At 48.4% G+C, this 16,835-nt stretch overlaps 1 protein-coding gene across 4 annotated transcripts in view; it reads right to left on the minus strand.

Moving 5' to 3' along the window:
- The window catches only part of LOC143767243 (uncharacterized), a 60,005-nt gene that overhangs the window by 10,829 nt on the left and 32,341 nt on the right, over window positions 1–16,835 (minus strand). For all 4 annotated transcript variants that reach the window (XM_077255437.1, XM_077255436.1, XM_077255439.1 and 1 more), the window contains 5 exons: window positions 16,514–16,663; window positions 16,205–16,384; window positions 15,998–16,121; window positions 15,817–15,914; window positions 12,618–12,708 (listed from right to left, as the gene is read on the minus strand). In XM_077255437.1, the coding sequence (XP_077111552.1) occupies window positions 12,618–12,708; window positions 15,817–15,914; window positions 15,998–16,121; window positions 16,205–16,384; window positions 16,514–16,663 (643 nt within the window). The remainder of the gene's footprint in view (window positions 1–12,617; window positions 12,709–15,816; window positions 15,915–15,997; window positions 16,122–16,204; window positions 16,385–16,513; window positions 16,664–16,835) is intronic.

A 16,835-nucleotide genomic window follows, 5' to 3' on the forward strand; every position in this document is an offset into this window, starting at 1 on the left:
CAGTGTGGGATCGGCCATGTGGTCGGCGATCTTCGCGCCAAAATCGCGTTTCATATGACGCGTTCAGCGCCATTTTTCAGCCAATGAAGGAGGACGCAGAGTGTGGGCAGCGTAATGACATAGGTCTCAGTCCCCACCATCTTAGAGAAGGGCATGACAGTGATTGGCTTGCTTTCTGCGGCATCACATGGGCTTTAAAGGGGCGTGCACTACGACCGCCATCTTACTTCTTCCGATCTAAGCATAGGGAGAGATTGCTGCAGCTTCTTCAGAAGAAGGGATAAAGTTAGGGAGGGAAGATTAACCCCCAAACTGCTTGTGCTGTAGCGATTTCCACTGTCCAACACCACCTTTTTTTTGCAGGGACAGTGGAGGCTATATTTTTGTGAATCAGCTCTGTAGCTTATTAGGCTTTTTTAAAAGCAAAAATCCTGTTGCTCCTTTCTGCACAGTTATCTTGTTTATTTCTCCACACTTTTGTGTGCAGCAGTCCTTTTAATTGCTGCCATACTTGTCCTGAGATCATTATAGGGAGATTGAAATAGTACTACAGTCCTGTTAGTTTGTGCTATATCAGCCAGCCACTTTTTGCCACGTACATTGTGTTGTTTTATGCACAGGGCCTTTTTTTTGGTGCAGTCTCCCCCCAAAAAAAGGGAGATTAAAATTCTCACAAAGTGGATATACTAGAGTCCTGTTAATTTGTGGTATATCAGCCAGTCACGTTCTGCCACTTACATTGTGTAGTGTAATACACTGGGCCTGAGTTTTGGTGCAGTCTCCCCCCCAAAAAAGGGAGATTTAAATTGGCACTAAGTGGATCTACGTCAGTTCTGTTAGTTTGTCGTATATCTTCCAGCCACGTTCTGCCACTTACATTGTGTAGTGTAATACACTGGGCCTGAGTTTTGGTGCAGTCTCCCCCCAAAAAAAGGGAGATTTAAATTGGCACTAAGTGGATCTACGTCAGTTCTGTTAGTTTGTCGTATATCAGCCAGCCACGTTCTGCCACTTACATTGTGTAGTGTAATACACTGGGCCTGAGTTTTGGTTCAGTCTCCCCCCAAAAAAAGGGAGATTTAAATTCTCAACAAGTTTATATACACCTTCTACCTTATTTTACAGTACCATATAACGGTTGTTATTTTGGTTAGATTTTTCCAAAAATGAGGAAGTCTGGTGGAAGAGGCCGTGGGCGGTCGTTGCCAGCTGGTACTGATGGTGGTGGGGGTGGTGGTGGTGGAGCATCTGGTGGTAGTGGGAAAAGCAAAATAGTACCAAAGGCTCGAGGTGTTGAGCCAGCGTCATTGTCTGGCTACACAAGGCCTCGAAGGCTCCCTTATCTGGAAAACAGTTTTTAAAGCCGGAGCAGCAGGAAAAAGTTTTGACTTTTCTTGCTGACTCAGCCTCTAGCTCTTTCGCCTCCTCTTCAGAAAGTTTGAAATATAAAAGCAGCGAGTCGTCAGTGGATGCTCCCGTGTTGTGAATTCCGTTCTCGAACTTCCTCCTGTGGTCAGGAATGGTACTTCTGTGAGTTCTGTCCGGGGACTCCCTCTGGTGGCTGAAAGTGGAGCTGCTGGTCTTGAAGCTGCTTCCTCACCTGTCCCCGTTTAGGACTGGGCTGGCTTCGCTATTTAACTCCACTCAGATCGTTACTTGATGCCAGCTGTCAATGTATCAGTACTGGTTCAGATCTCTCTTGGACCTTCCTGATGACCTGTCTACTCCAGCAGAAGCTAAGTCACTGCTAAGCTCATTTGTTGTTCATTTGTGTACTGAATATATTCATTAGTACTTTCTAAGTTCTAGTCCAGCTTGCTATCATGATATTGCCTTGGTAGCTGGAAGCTCTGGGTTGCAGAGTGGCACCACCGCACCGTGAGTCGGTGCGGGGGTCTTTTTGCACACTCTGCGTGGCTTTTTTTTTAGTTTTTTATGCTGACCGCAAAGATCCCTTTTTCTATCCTCAGTCTATTTAGTAAGTCTGGCCTCCTTTGCTGAAACCTGTTTTCATTCCTGTGTTTGTGCCTTCCTCTTAACTCACAGTCAATATATGTGGGGGGCTGCCTTTTCCTTTGGGGAATTTCTCTGAGGCAAGGTGAGGCTTTATTTCTATCTTTAGGGGTAGTTAACTCTGAGGCTGTGACGAGGCGTCTAGGCAGAGTTAGGCACGCTCCACGGCTAATTCTAGTGTGTGTGATAATAGGCTTAGGGTTGCGGTCAGCAGAGCTCCCACTTCCCAGAGCTCGTCCTGTTTTGCAGTTTACCTATCAGGTCATTTCAGGTGCTCCTAACCACCAGGTCCATAACACTCCCGGTCAGGAACAAGTTGCTTCCTTGTGTCCTTCACCCAAACCAAAAGTGAAGGATGCGGCAGGCGACACTACAGTTTACTCCATGGAGCTCTTTACACATACCGTGCCTGGGTTAGAAAGGGAAATTGTTAACAGCCCATTACAAGATGAATCGGACATGGAGTGCACAGATGCACAGCCACAGCTAGATTATTATGCTGTTCCATTGACTCAGATCACTACATTGCTTTCGCAGTGTACTGAGCCAGAATCTGACCCTGATGAGACTATGGTGCCCCTGTCACAAACGCTATAGCACCTTACACGGTGACACAGAGGAAGGTGCACATGACATTGAAGAGGAGGTGATAGGTGACCCAGTTGTTGACCCAGATTGGCAGCCATTGGGGGAAGAGGGTGCCGCTGCCAGTAGCTCAGAAGCGGAGGAGGATCATCCGCAGCAGTCATCTACATCGCAACAGCTTTCATCTGGCAGGCCCGTATCTGGCTAAAAAAGTTTGTCAAAACCAAAAACAGTTTTAGGACAGCGTGGCCATCCGGTGAAAGTAGCACAGCGTGCAATGCCTGAAAAGGTATTCCATAGTAGGAAGAGTGCAGTTCGGGAATTTTTTTAACCAAGATCCGAATGATCAGTGCAAAGTTATCTGTAAGAAATGCTCAAAGACCTTTAGCAGCGGGAAGAATCTCCAAAATTTAAATACAACGTGCATTCTTAGACATTTAACCAGCATGCACTTGCAAGCCTGAACCAACTACCAAACGTCCCGTACCGTTGGTGCACCTGCTCAGAATGAAGGTAGTCAGCAACGCTACATTGCTTCCCTCACTGTAAGCCCACCGGTTAGGACACCACCAGCAGCAAGTGTGGAGGTATCGTCGCAAGGCCAAAGCAGTCAGGGAATCACAAGGTTCTTGGTAGGAAACACTGTATGTAGGCCAACATCAAGGATACCATCACCAACCCTCTCTCAATCTGCCATGTCCACCACCACCCCCGCTAGTTCCACCATATGCAGCTCTCCAGTCCAGCTAACCCTACAAGAGACTCTTGTTAGGAAAAGAAAGTACTCATCCTCTCATCCGCGTACACAGGATTTGAATGCCCACATTGCTAGACTAATCTCGTTAGAAATGATGCCCTACCGGTTGGTTGAAAGCAAAGCTTTCAAAGCCCTGATGTCCTATGCAGTACCACGCTATGACCTACCCAGTTGACACTTCTTTGCGAGAAAAGCCATCCTAGCCCTCAACCAGCATGTCAAAGACCACATTGTCCATGCACTGAGGCAATCAGTCAGTAGAAAGGTGCACCTCACAGCAGATGCATGGACCAGTAGGCATGGCCAGGGACGTTATGTGTCCCTCATGGCGCACTGGGTTAATGTGGTGGATGCAAGGTCCACAGGGGACGGCCATAGTGGGACAGTTCTGCCTAGCCCACGGTCTAGGAAACAGTTGGCTGTAGGCGATCGCCACCCCTCCTCCTCCTCCTCCTCTTCCTCCTCCAGAAGCGAAAGCTCGTCCACAGAGCACAGTCGCACGACCACTCCATCCGCATCTGCCAGTGTTGCACACGAGGTGTCCCATTATCGAACAGCTAATGGTAAGCGTCACAAGGCTGTGCTACAAATGAAGTGTTTGGGCGACAATAGACACACCGCGGAAGTACTGGCCGAGTACTTGCAGCAAGAAACTCAGTCATGGCTGGGCAGTGTACATCTTGAGGCAGGCAAGGTAGTCAGTAATAACGGAAAGAATTTTATGGCTGCCATAGCCCTTTCAGAACTGAAACACATACCTTGCCTGGCTCACACCTTGAACCTGGTGGTGCAGTGCTTCTTGAAAAATTATCTGGAGTTACCAGCCCTGCTCCTGAAGGTGCGAACCATCAGCGATCGCTGAATCTTCCCTAGCACCGCCTAATAATCGACGTTGCAACAAGGTGGAACTCCACACTGCACATGCTTCAGAGGCTGTGCGAACAGAGGCGTGCTGTAATTTATTTGTGGGAGGATACACATACACGGGCAGGCAGTTGGATGGCAGACATGGAGTTGTCTGGTGTGCAGTAGTCGAAGCTACAAGACCTCTGTCAAGTGCTTCAGTGTTTTGAGGAATGCACACGGCTGGTAAGTGCAGGTGATGCCATCATAAGCATGAGCATCCCACTAATGCGTCTGCTGATGCAAAGTTTGACGCACATTAAGGAGCAGGCGTCTGCAGCCGAGGAGGAGGGAAGCCTTGATGACAGTCAGCCATTGTCTGCTCAGGGAACTCTCCTGGACGAGGTGGAGGACGAAGAGGAGGAGGAGGATGATGGGGATAAATATTTATGGGAAGAGGATGCTTCTCAGGGGGCAATAGAAACTGGTGGCGTTGCAAGGTCAGGTACAGGGTTTTTGCGAGACACAAGTGATGTTGATTTGAAAGAAAGTGCTCCTCAACCCAGCACAAACAGTGAATTGACACCTGGAACATTGGCTGAGTATGCCTTGCGTATCCTAAAAAGGGACCCCCGCATTATCAAAATAATGACCGATGGCGATTACTGGTTGGCCTGCCTCCTGGATCCACAATATAAAGGAAAATTACAAAATATCATGCCACATGAGAACCTTGAGCAAATGTTGGCTACCAAACAAGCAACTCTTGTAGACCGTTTGGTTCAGGCATTCCCAGCACACAGCGGCGGTGATGGTTCTCACATGAGCCGTAGGGGGCAACATGGCAGAGGTGTTAGAGGTGCACAAATCCGAAGTGGCGTTGGACAGAGGGGTTTTATGACCAGGTTGTGGAGTGATTTCGCAATGTACGCAGACACGAGAGGTACTGCTGCATCGATTCAAAGTGACAGGAGACAGCATTTGTCCAGTATGGTTACGAACTATTTTTCCTCCCTTATCGATATTCTCCCTCACAGGTCATTCCCCTTTGATTACTGGGTATCTAAAATAGACACCTGGCCTGAATTGGCAGAATATGCATTACAGGAGCTCGCTTGCCCAGCTGCTAGTGTGCTATCAGAAAGAGTCTTCAGTGCTGCTGGTTGAATACTGACCGAAAAAAGGACACGTCTGGCTACCCGAAATGTTGATGATCTAACCTTCATTAAAATGAACCAATCATGGATTTCAAATTATTTTCCCCCACCTTCCCCTGCCGACACGTAGCTTGCCTGAAAAATGTCTTGCTTTTGGCCTCCTCTTACTGACTGCTCCAATTCTGCCATTTGCAGCTGCTGAATGTCCACCATAGGCCATTTTTATACCTCCCTAAATGGGCTGACTCCCCCCACAGGGCTGTGGTCACCACTTGGCGCAAGCACCCGTGTGAGTGCCGTTTGCCTGGATAGGTGGGTGTGTCCACTCTTGGGCGACGGCACTGGCACAGGGTCCCTCATAGTGCAATGAAGTGTCTCTGACGGTGGTGGTGCACAACCAACGTCAGACCCACAGTCGTAATATGAGGGGCCCTGTGCCAGTACCGCCGCCCACGAGAGAGTGTTCCCCCCAGCTCGAACAGTGCTCTACCACTTGCAAAACTTACCTCTCCCTGCTCCACCACTGTGTAGTCTGTGCTGTTAAATCCTTCAATGGCACTGCCAATACAAATTTGTTGAAATGATAGATGATAGCAAAAATATACAGGGGCCCTGGCCTCCATTTAGACCAGTTAATACTTTGTGCCAACTACCACTGTCTGCTACTCAGCAGAGGAGCCCACCCCTGTACCTAGCTATGCCACCTGTTTATTTATGAACAATTTTTTGTCCGACATTTAGCCCACTTTATTTTACTCCTGTTACAAATGTTGAACTGCATTTAGCCTACTTTTTTATTTTAGGCCTACTAAGTCTGTCTGCGCCACTCAATACAGTTGTCCTCCACTGAACAAAGCTATGCCGCCTGTGTACACCTGTTAGAAATTTTGAACTGCATTTAGCCTACTTTTTTATTTTGGGCCTACCAAGTCTCTCTGCGCCACACAATACAGTTGTCCTCCTCCACTGAACAAAGCTATGCCGCTTGTGTACTCCTGTTACCAATTTTGAACTGCATTTAGCCTAATTTTTTATTTTGGGCCTACTAAGGCTCTGCGCCACTCAATACAGTTGTCCTCCTCCACCGAACAAAGCTATGCCGCCTGTGTACTCCTGTTACCAATTTTGAACTGCATGTAGCCTACTTTTTTTATTTTAGGCCTACTAAGTCTGTCTGCGCCACTCAATACAGTTGTCCTCCACTGAACAAAGCTATGCCGCCTGTGTACTCCTGTTACCAATTTTAAACTGCATTTAGCCTACTTTTTTATTTTGGGCCTACTAAGTCTCTCTGCGCCACTCAATACAGTTGTCCTCCTCCACTGAACAAAGCTATGCCGCCTGTGTACTCCCGTTACCATTTTTGAACTGCATTTAGCCTACTTTTTTATTTTAGGCCTACTAAGTCTGTCTGCGCCACTCAATACAGTTGTCCTCCACTCTACAAAGCTATGCCACCTGTGTACTCCTGTTACCAATTTTGAACTGCATTTAGCCTACTTTTTTATTTTGGCCCTACTAAGTCTCTCTGTGCCACTCAATACAGTTGTCCTCCTCCACTGAACAAAGCTATGCCGCCTGTGTACTCCTGTTACCAATTGTGAACTGCATTTAGCCTACTTTTTTATTTTGGGCCTACTAAGTCTCTCTGCGCCACTCAATACAGTTGTCCTCCTCCACTGAACAAAACATAAAGTAAAAAAAATGGATCAAGTGTAGTGTAAAAAAAAGAAAATCACTGGATGCAAGAGGGAAGATGTCAGAATGAAAGAACATGATTGTACAAAAATGAGGAAGGGAACCAAAATCTGCTTAAGATTTAGGAATACAGACACATAATCCACGTGTTTAATTAGAGGAAAAATATACTATGTAATGATCAGAATGGATAGTAGTAAGTTTACAAAAAACAGGGTTGTATCGGACATTGCAGAAGTCTGCAGCAGATCACCATATAATGCAATATAATAATAATTATCATGTGCTGCAAAACCGATAATGTAAACTGACCAGATATGTGCAAGAGATTAAATGCCCGAACATGTCAAAGAAAAGGAGATTTTTGTATACTCACCGTAAAATCTTTCTCTTAGCGTCTAATTGGGGGACACAGGACCATGGGTGTTATGCTGCTGTCCACTAGGAGGCGACACTATGCATAATCTGAAAAAGATTAACCGTGGCTCCTCCTCTGCAGTATACACCCCTGGACGGCTTCAGCCTTCTCCAGTTTTGTGCAAAAGCAGTAGGAGGAACGTAACATGAATAACATAACCATGCCTATAAGAAGGCAACCATGTACGAGCTCAAGAAAACAATGAGAACTCGACGATAACAATGGCCCGGAAAGGGCAACAGGGTGGGAGCTGTGTCCCCCAATTAGAGGCTAAGAGAAAGAGATTTTACGGTGAGTACTCAAAAATCTCCTTTACTCTGTCGCCTCATTGGGGGACACAGGACCATGAGACGTCCCAAAGCAGTCCCTGGGTGGGAAGCAATGGACGTAATATTGTGCAGACAGGCCCCTATACTTGGGGCACCGCCGCCTGCAGGACACATCTGCCCAGGCTCGCGTCCGCTGAGGGCTGGGTATGAACCCTGTAGTGTTTAGTAAACGTGTGAAGGCTAGTCCAAGTGGCTGCCCTACACACTTGTGCCGAAACCTGGTGCCAAATGGCCCAGGAGGCCCCTACCGCCCGTGTAGAGTGTGCCGTAATACCGGCTGGAAGAGGAGAATTCTTAAGGCGGTAGGCCTCTTGTATGGTGGATGTGATCCACCTGGCAAGGGTAGATTTGGAAGCTGGCAGACCCTTGCAGCCGCCTTCTGGAAGAAGGAAAAGAGAATCAGACCTCCAGAAGGATGCAGTCCTAGACACATATACGCAATGCCCTGACAAGGTCAAGCGTATGCAGAGCCTTCTCCACTCTATGAACCGGGACTGGACAAAGGGATGGCAGTGAAATTTCCTCATTGAGGTGGAAGCTGGACACAACCTTCGGAAGGAAGGATGGGACCGTATGGAGAACTACCTTGTCCTGGTGAAAAACCAGGAAGGGCCGTCTGCAGGAGAGTGCCGTCAGTTCAGACACCCTGCGTAGCGAGGTGATTGCCACCAGGAAAACTACCTTCTGGGATAGAAGGCAGAGCGGGACCTCCTTAAGGGGGTTGAAGGGTAGTACCTGCAATGCTGTCAGGACCAGGTTGAGGCCCCACGTTTCTTGTGGTCGTCTGTAGGGGGGAACCAATCGGGAAACCCCCTGAAGGAATGTCCTTACTTGCGGTTTGGTAGCAATGCGTCTTTGAAAAAGCACTGAGAGGGCTGATACCTGGCTCTTAAGCGAGCCCAGGGACAGCCTGGCCTCCAGACCCGATTGGAGAAAACCAAGTAGTTTGGGGAGGGAATAAGGGAATGGGGTCTGGCCACAAGATTTGCACCAGGTAAAGAAAGCTTTCCAGGTATGGTAATAGATCTTGGCAGAGGCTGGCTTCCGTGCCCTGATCATGGTCTTATGGTCCTAATGACGTCCGGCCAGAGCCCTGCCTGGGTTAGAACCCAGGTTTCAAGGGCCTCACCTTCAAATTGAGGGCCCCTGAGTTCTGGTGGTAGAACGGGCCTTGTGATAGAAGATCCGGGCGATCGGGGAGGCGCCAGGGGGCGTCTGCTGTAAGTTGTACGATGTCGGCGTACCATGTACGTCTGGGCCAGTCCGGTGCGATTAGGATGGTTGGAACTCCCTCTTGCTTGATCTTCCTCACCACTCTGGATATCAGGGGGAGAGGTGGAAAAATGTACAGAAGCTGGAACTGGGTCCAGTCCTGAACCATTGCGTCTGCTCCGAGTGACCGCGGATCGTGTGCTCTGGCCATGAAGTTGGAGACCTTGGCATTGAAGTGGGATGACATTAGGTCCACATCCGGGGGTCCCCCAGCGATGGCAGATCTGGCGAAAAATTTTGGGATGGAGAAACCACTCTCCCGAGTCTATTCCTTGTTGGCTGAGGAAGTCTGCTTCCCAGTTGTCCACACCCGGAATGTGGACCGCCGAGAGAACCGACCGTGTCTTCCGCCCAGTGGAGGATGTGCGACACTTCTCGCATCACCTGAGTACTGCGGGTCCCCCTTGGTGATTCACATATGCCACAGCCATGGCATTGTCCGACTGTATTCTGATGTGAGAGGCTGCCAGTAAGTGATGGAAGGCCCTCAATGCCAGGAGGATGGCACAAATTTCCAGGATGTTGATGGGCATGGTTGCTTCCACTGGGGACCACTTGCCCTATGGTGTAGGTGCACTGTACCCCAACCCCTCAGGCTCGCATTAAGGTTGGCTTGAGCCACCAGTGCAGGGACCTCCTGGTTGACGACATTAGCCGAAACCCCCTGTCGAGAGAGAAAGCATTCTTGTCCCAGGACTTGAGGATGGCTAGTTGGAGAGGCCTGAGGTGAAACTGGGCAAATGGGACTGCTTCTATTGCTGCCCCCATCCTGCCGAGGACTCTCATGGCAAACCGGAGAGATCGAGCCAGACTTGATGAAAGAGCAAAAGTCGGCCGCCTACGGGTGTGGTGTCTTCCGGAGTCCATGAGTCATGATGAGGTCAAAGTCTGAGATTTTCCTCCTCTGGGCTTAGACTGGCCTGCTTTTGACTGCCAGGTCTTGTCCGACCTTTGCGTCTATCATGAGTTGTCCCTGCGTGGGGAACGGTTACAATTTTGAGCTGGACGCGAGACGGACCAGCCCGAGGAGTTCCAAAAGGATCGGAATCGAGTTTGGTTACGCTTCTTGTAAGTGCGTTTAGGTTTCAGTTGGGGAAGAGAGGTACTCTTACCCACGGTGGCGTTGGATTTCATCGTGTCCAACTGTTCACTGAAAAATCACCCACTGAGGTAGGGGAGGTGCATGAGGGACTTCTTTGAGGCTGCGTCCGCTTTCCATTCCCGCAGCCAGAGAATACGCCGAATTGTGATGGCGTTTGATGCTATCCCAGCTACACCCCTTGCTAAATCCAGAGCTACATGAAGAATGTAATCTGCTACGACTGCTATTTAAAGAGCTTGGTCCGACAGCTCAGGAGCAGATGCTGGGAGGCCAGCTTGTAAAGTTTTGGCTCAGGCCAGAATGACCTTGGCAGCCCAAACTGAAGCGAACGCGGGAGCCAGGGATGCCCCGGCAGCCTCGAAAATTGAACGAGCCATGCGTTCTACCTGCCGGTCTTCTGTGTCCCTGAGGGTTGAGCTATCTGCACTTAACTAGCACTGTATTGCTAGGGGGGATTGGGATCAGGGACCCCCCCGTTTCCTTGTCTGAGTCGGAGTCACAGATGCCTTCCGAATCCTGTGTATCACTGAGACATCCCCTGCTGCGGAGGCCTTCTCTGGTCGGGGATTGCGGAGATCTGCATTGTCTGCCCCTGAAAGGGGACGGTCTAGAGGACCTGGAACTACGGTGTCTCTCCCTAGAGGTGGATGACCGTGTGCTATGGGATGACGCAGATGGACTTGACCTATGGGTCCGCCTGCGTCCTGACATAGACGTGGATGTGCCAGGGTCGTCCTGTCCCTGAGTCAGCTCTCCGTTTTCTGGGTAACTGTCATAGCCGAGGCATGACTCTGCAGAGCCTGAAGCAATGTGGAGGTTAGGTTATCTATAGACTGCGTCATAGATTGCAACATCTGAGTGACCCATTCCGGCGTGGCATTAGACATCGAAGCATTGGCAGGGGCTTCTTGGGGATCTGACACAGTAGTCTGAGTGCAGTCCTGACAGTGCTGGTACATGCTGCCACTGGGGAGAGCGGTCCTGCAGACTGTGCAGAATGCATAATAACAGTCCTGCCTGGTTCTCTTGGACCTTGAGCCCGGCATAGGGCAGAAGGGCTGGGTATGCAGAAGACCTTACAGGGGTAGCTATGCAGAGGAACCTATAGGGGAGCCTTATAGGGAATATGGATTCACAGCTGAGTAAAACAACCCAGCTGTGATTTTACCCCACCAGTTTGCCCCTAGGTCCAGCGCCGAAGATCCACAGTCCTGTGCCCCCCGGAGATTGGCTGGCCTGGTCCTGCTGACCGGTAGATGAAGGGTTAATCCTTGCTGCAGTAGAAATGGCCGCCGAGGAGAAGAGGAAGGGGGAGAAGGGGGCGGAAAGCTGAGAAATAAAAAAAAAGGCGGCAAAGCTGTGTAAAACCGCATCCTTTCTGTCTTGATCCGCCCCTTCTATAACACCGTAGAGTGTCATATTTGTCATCCAGGGGGCGGAGAGGAGGCGCCGGCTTCTGCTAGGTCGAAGCCGCGGCCTAAATTAGATGCCCAATGCCCAGAAAGGCTCCAGGCCGGCGCGAAAGTCCGGGAGGGGGTCAGATCTGAACCGGACCCCCCAGATTTAAAAGCAGGATAGCGGTGGGGCTCTAAGTGGAAGGGGGGCCCTGTGAGGGGTCCCCCTGAGGCAGTATAGAGCTGGTGCTGCAGCAGAGACGTGCGCAGGGAGCCCTAAGTCTCTATTGTGCCATGCCTGCCTGCACTCCCACCCGGCCGCGACAGGTGCCCGAAGCTGGCCTGGGGTCCCTGGATTCAGGCTCAGTGTGCTGGCCCATTGCTGGGAGCTGCAGAGTGCTGCCTGTACAGGCCCTACCTGAGGCGTCTCAACCGAATGCCCCCAGAGGGGGATTAGGGAGGGTGCTGTTGTCACCTTCAGGGGCCTTTATCCTTGCCTCGACCTCAACCCAGAAACCAAAAGGAATTGGGGAAGGAGGGGGGGGTCTCGACTTCGAACCAGCACCCGAGGGACTGGGGAAGGAGTGACATGGGGAATAGCTATCTCGACTTCAACCGGGCAACTCGTAATAGGGGGTGGAGGAAGGAGCCATGTCGGGAGTCTCACAGGAGACCCACTTTTCTTCATCTGTAATCCGTCGGAAAAAAACTAAGTAAAAGAAAAATATATTTTTTTTTTTTTAGATGTGCCTCCTATGCGACACTAAGCAAAAACTGGAGAAGGCTGACGCTGTCCAGGGGTGTATACTGCAGAGGAGGAGCCATGGTTAATCTTTTTCAGATTATGCATACTGTCGCCTCCTAGTGGACAGCAGCATAACACCCATGGTCCTGTGTCCCCCAATGAGGCGACAGACTAATAATCATATATTATTATATGCACAATCATGGCGCATAAATAAATACCCATAATGGATTTGTGTTCCCTCTGGGATGGAGCCAACCCGATGTGCGCTGCTGGCACCGATTGTTTTTTAGGTTATACTCACCTGTGCGGTTATCTGTGGGAATCTCCTCTTTAAACCGCTCATCACCTCTCATATATGGCTCTGTAGTATTAATATGGGGCAGATATTTACCCTGAAAGAAACATTTTAAGAGTCAGAGAAAGATGAAAAAGTCATAACCAGAAAATTGGGGGCAGATCCAGACAACATTTAATCTCTATGATCAGCTTTACCCTGTCATCTCCACCAAGTATAGAACACACACTGAATGGCCACATTATTAGAGACACCCACGTTGTCTTTTCAGATCCTCAGCAATTCAGATTGTAATAGATTCCACTAGAGGAAGAAGTAATTCTGTGGGATTATTGGCCAATCCGCAAATAAAATGGAGATACTGATATGTTGTGAACAGTCTCTTTCATCTCATCATGAAGATGCGCTATAGGATTAAAACATGAGGACTATAAAGTCCAGGGAAGCGACAAAAACTCTCTAATATTCCTGGAAGCAATCCATGACTACTGGACCATTGTGTCATGGTGCATTGTCCTTCTACTGTAAGGAAACAGCTGCCATGAAGTGATGAACTTGGTTGGCCAAAATGCTTATGTAAGCCCTAATGTCCAAACATCCATCCAGAGATAACAAAGGATCCAGGATGAGCCAAGAAAAAGTCCCCCGCCATTACGCTACCTCCATCAGCCTGAAATTATGACACCTGATAGATGGTGGCACAGGAACTGTTCATCTGATGTTATAGCCCATCTGTGCCAAGGAAAGATTAGTGATTTCAAACACATTAGTTGGACACCAGTCCTGTAGTCAGTTAAAATTTACAACACCTACAATTTGTAGTGCAGCTGTATCCACACTTTGCAGTGATGATGCAGTGACCCAGCAAAGTTCCGAACAAAGGTCTCTTTAATGCGTTTACTTGACAGCATTAATGTCCAACTCACAGCATTAATGTCCAACTCACAGCATTACACAGTACACGATATCCTCCGGTTTGCAGCCAATAAACACGCCAGTTCACCTCCAAGACCAATTGCCGTGGGCGATTGCACCACTATGTACGCTGTGGGTGCCAGGCATCTCAGCTCCCCTGGCTGTTTGGCTCCACTAGCCTGTGTTGCCTCACACAGGTGGAGCTCTGCAGAGCCGACTGCACTGCACTCTGGCAAACACCAGACTGACACTAAGGCCGGGGTCAGACATGCGAGAAACTCGCACGATTCTCGCACGTCAATATCAGGAACTGCCGCCGGCATTTGGACAGGAGCGCGCGGCTGCATGTATTTCAATTCAGCCGCACGCTCCGGTCCTGAGTGCTGGCAGCAGTGCCTGGTATTGACATGAGAGACTCGTGCGAGTTTCGCGCATGTCTGACCCTGACACACCGAAACCTTTTAAGGCAGGGCTTTTAACCAAAGAACCTGGAGCCTTCGGCCACATGGAAAACCAGGTCAGGAAGGAAACGGACTGCCACACTACCATCCTGCAGTCTGTTTCAAAACAAAAGTCCAGCAGGTTTTCTCAAATCTGCCTTGGACAAATAGCTTGTCCAAGACTAACACTCACTTTTATTTTTCATTGCAATCACAGCTACGCCTGTGACTGCAATGCACTCCCATGGCCTCAATATGCCTCCTTGCGCATTCTGGGGGAACATACAGCAACCCTCACATGTAAGGCTGGTTTCACACTTGCGTTTTGATCTGCAGCGTTTAAAAAAAAAAACGCATGTGGTGAAAAAACGCATGTAAACGCATGCAAACGCTGAATTTTTTAGACTCATGAGTTTTTGCATGCAGAGAAAAAAACGCAGCGTTTTGACGCGTTTACATGCTTTTTTTCCTGCATTTGCGTTTTTGAAACGCATGCTGAGAAGTGTGTGACAGCTGCCAATCATCAAAATCAACCAGAAAACCCACTATTAATAGAATTAGCTAGGGTTAGGGTCAGGGTTAGGATCCCTAGGGTTAGGGTTAGGGGTAGCTTTTTATTAGAAGAATGTCCTGGTCACCAGGTCACTGATAAGCCACCCCACACCATCAAGGTGATAAAGGGATCCAAACCCTAACCCTAACCCTAGGGATCCAAACCCTAACCCTAACCCTACCCCTAACCATAACCCTAGGGATCCAACCCCTAACCCTAACCCTACCCCTAACCATAACCCTAGGGATCCTAACCCTAACCCTAAGGGTTAGGATCCTAACCCTAACCCTAAGGGTCAGGGTTAGGATCCATAGGGTTAGGGTTAGGGTTAGGATTCCTAGGGTTACTAGGGATCCTAACCCTAACCGTTACCCTAGGGATCCTAACCCTAACCCTAAGGGTTAGGATCCTAACCCTAACCCTAAGGGTTAGGGTTAGGATCCCTAGGGTTAGGGTTAGGATCCCTAGGGTTACTAGGGATCATAACCTTAGGGTTAGGGTTAGGGTTAGGATCCCTAGTAACCCAAAAGTTAGGGTTAGGGTTAGGGTTTTCTTGTTTTTTTTTGTGTTTTCTTGTGTTTTTGTATAGAAACGCATGCGTTTAAAAACGCATGCAAACGCATGTGCTTAAAAACGCATGTGTTTACATAGACAACAATACATTTTTTTGCCGCGAATAAACGCATGGGGTTTTTGCGGCAAAAAAACGCCGCTAGAAATTAGTACAGGTTGCATTTCTGCAACTAAACGCACGCGTCAAAAACGCATGTGTTGCCGAAAACGCATGCGTTTTTAATGTTAAGTATAGAAAAAAAACCACATGTGTTTTTTAGCACTAAAACGCAGCGGCAAAAAACGCAAGTGTGAAACCAGCCTAACACTGGTCACTGCCTCAGATATTATTGATATCTTCCTCAACAAATCGTGTATGTCCTGTGGATCCCCTTTCATTGTATTTTTTCCCTCACTCATAATGTTCTCAGTACTAATACTTTTGACAAGAAATCTGAAGAGGTTAGGAGTTTTTCAAAATTTCCCTGACAACCATGCCTAGGTGAAGTGCTCAAAATTCCCATTCTAATGTGGTTTCAGGTTGAAAAATTATCACTTTATTTTATATTACACTAGTTATTAGTATTTTCTATACAGGAAAGTTTCAATAAAGAAAGTGTCCGTGTTTCTAATAAATTGGCAGTTCAGTGTATAATACTGGGGGATAAAACAAATCTGATCACAATACCTTCACAGCCTTATACACATCATAGGGGAGACCTCATGATATCTTCTCTCCATCTACCTGATAAACCTGAGGAACATAGGGATCTTCTTGTTTACAGTCCTGTGGAAGAAGAGGACGGGGACATCTCTCTGGTGTTGTCCTCTCACTGGATAGAACTGGAAGAAACACATACAGGGACTGAATTCATTCTTTACATGCAGATAATTATAGGCCATGTGTATTTAGTCCTGTGTATTACCTGGTGATGTGAGGGGCTGGGGAACTTCCATCTTGATGTCCTTGTAGCAATCTTTATGTTCTTCTAAATAGTCCCACTCCTCCATGGAGAAATAGACGGCGACATGCTGACACCTTATAGGAACCTGACACATACAGTGATACAGTCATCCCCCCGATCCCTCCATAGCGTTACTGTATAATGTCCCAGCATTCCCAGCAGTGTCACCTCTCCAGTCAGCAGCTCAATCATCTTGTAGGTGAGTTCTAGGATCTTCTGGTCATTGATGTCCTCATGTATCAGGGGGTGAGGTGAAGGCCCCGTGATTGGGCTCAGGGGTCTTCCCCATCCCTCAGACAAAGAGGCCTGAAAACGCTCAGTAGAGGTCTTCTTCACTACTGTGTAATCCTGGTTATGGAGAGACACATTAATAAACCTCACTGCAGACATTCCCAGAGTCCTCACCTCTCCAGTTCTGTCCATCTGTTATTCCCATAGATAAGAATGATGTAATGTGACGCCATCAGAATCTCTCACCTGTCCAGTAAGCCAGAAGAGGATCTCTAGGGTGAGGTGTAATATCCTCTCCGCCATCTTGTCCCTGTCCCTATCCATCCTTGTAGGGTCACTCAGGAGAATTCTCTTATATAGAAGATCTCCACTGAGAGGATCCAATATTGTAGGGACCTGAATGGGGAGAAGATTTGTTGGCATATGCAACAGATTAGGACTTATTATAAGTGAAAGGAGGACTTTACACTAACCAGACAGCAGATGGCGATAGTGTGTAAAGTTATATACTTGCTGTAATGTGGAGAGGGAAACTCTCTGTTGTTGGTTGTTTTTCTTACTTCCTGAT

This window comes from Ranitomeya variabilis, chromosome 4, assembly GCF_051348905.1.
Source record: "Ranitomeya variabilis isolate aRanVar5 chromosome 4, aRanVar5.hap1, whole genome shotgun sequence".
NCBI lineage: Eukaryota > Metazoa > Chordata > Amphibia > Anura > Dendrobatidae > Ranitomeya > Ranitomeya variabilis.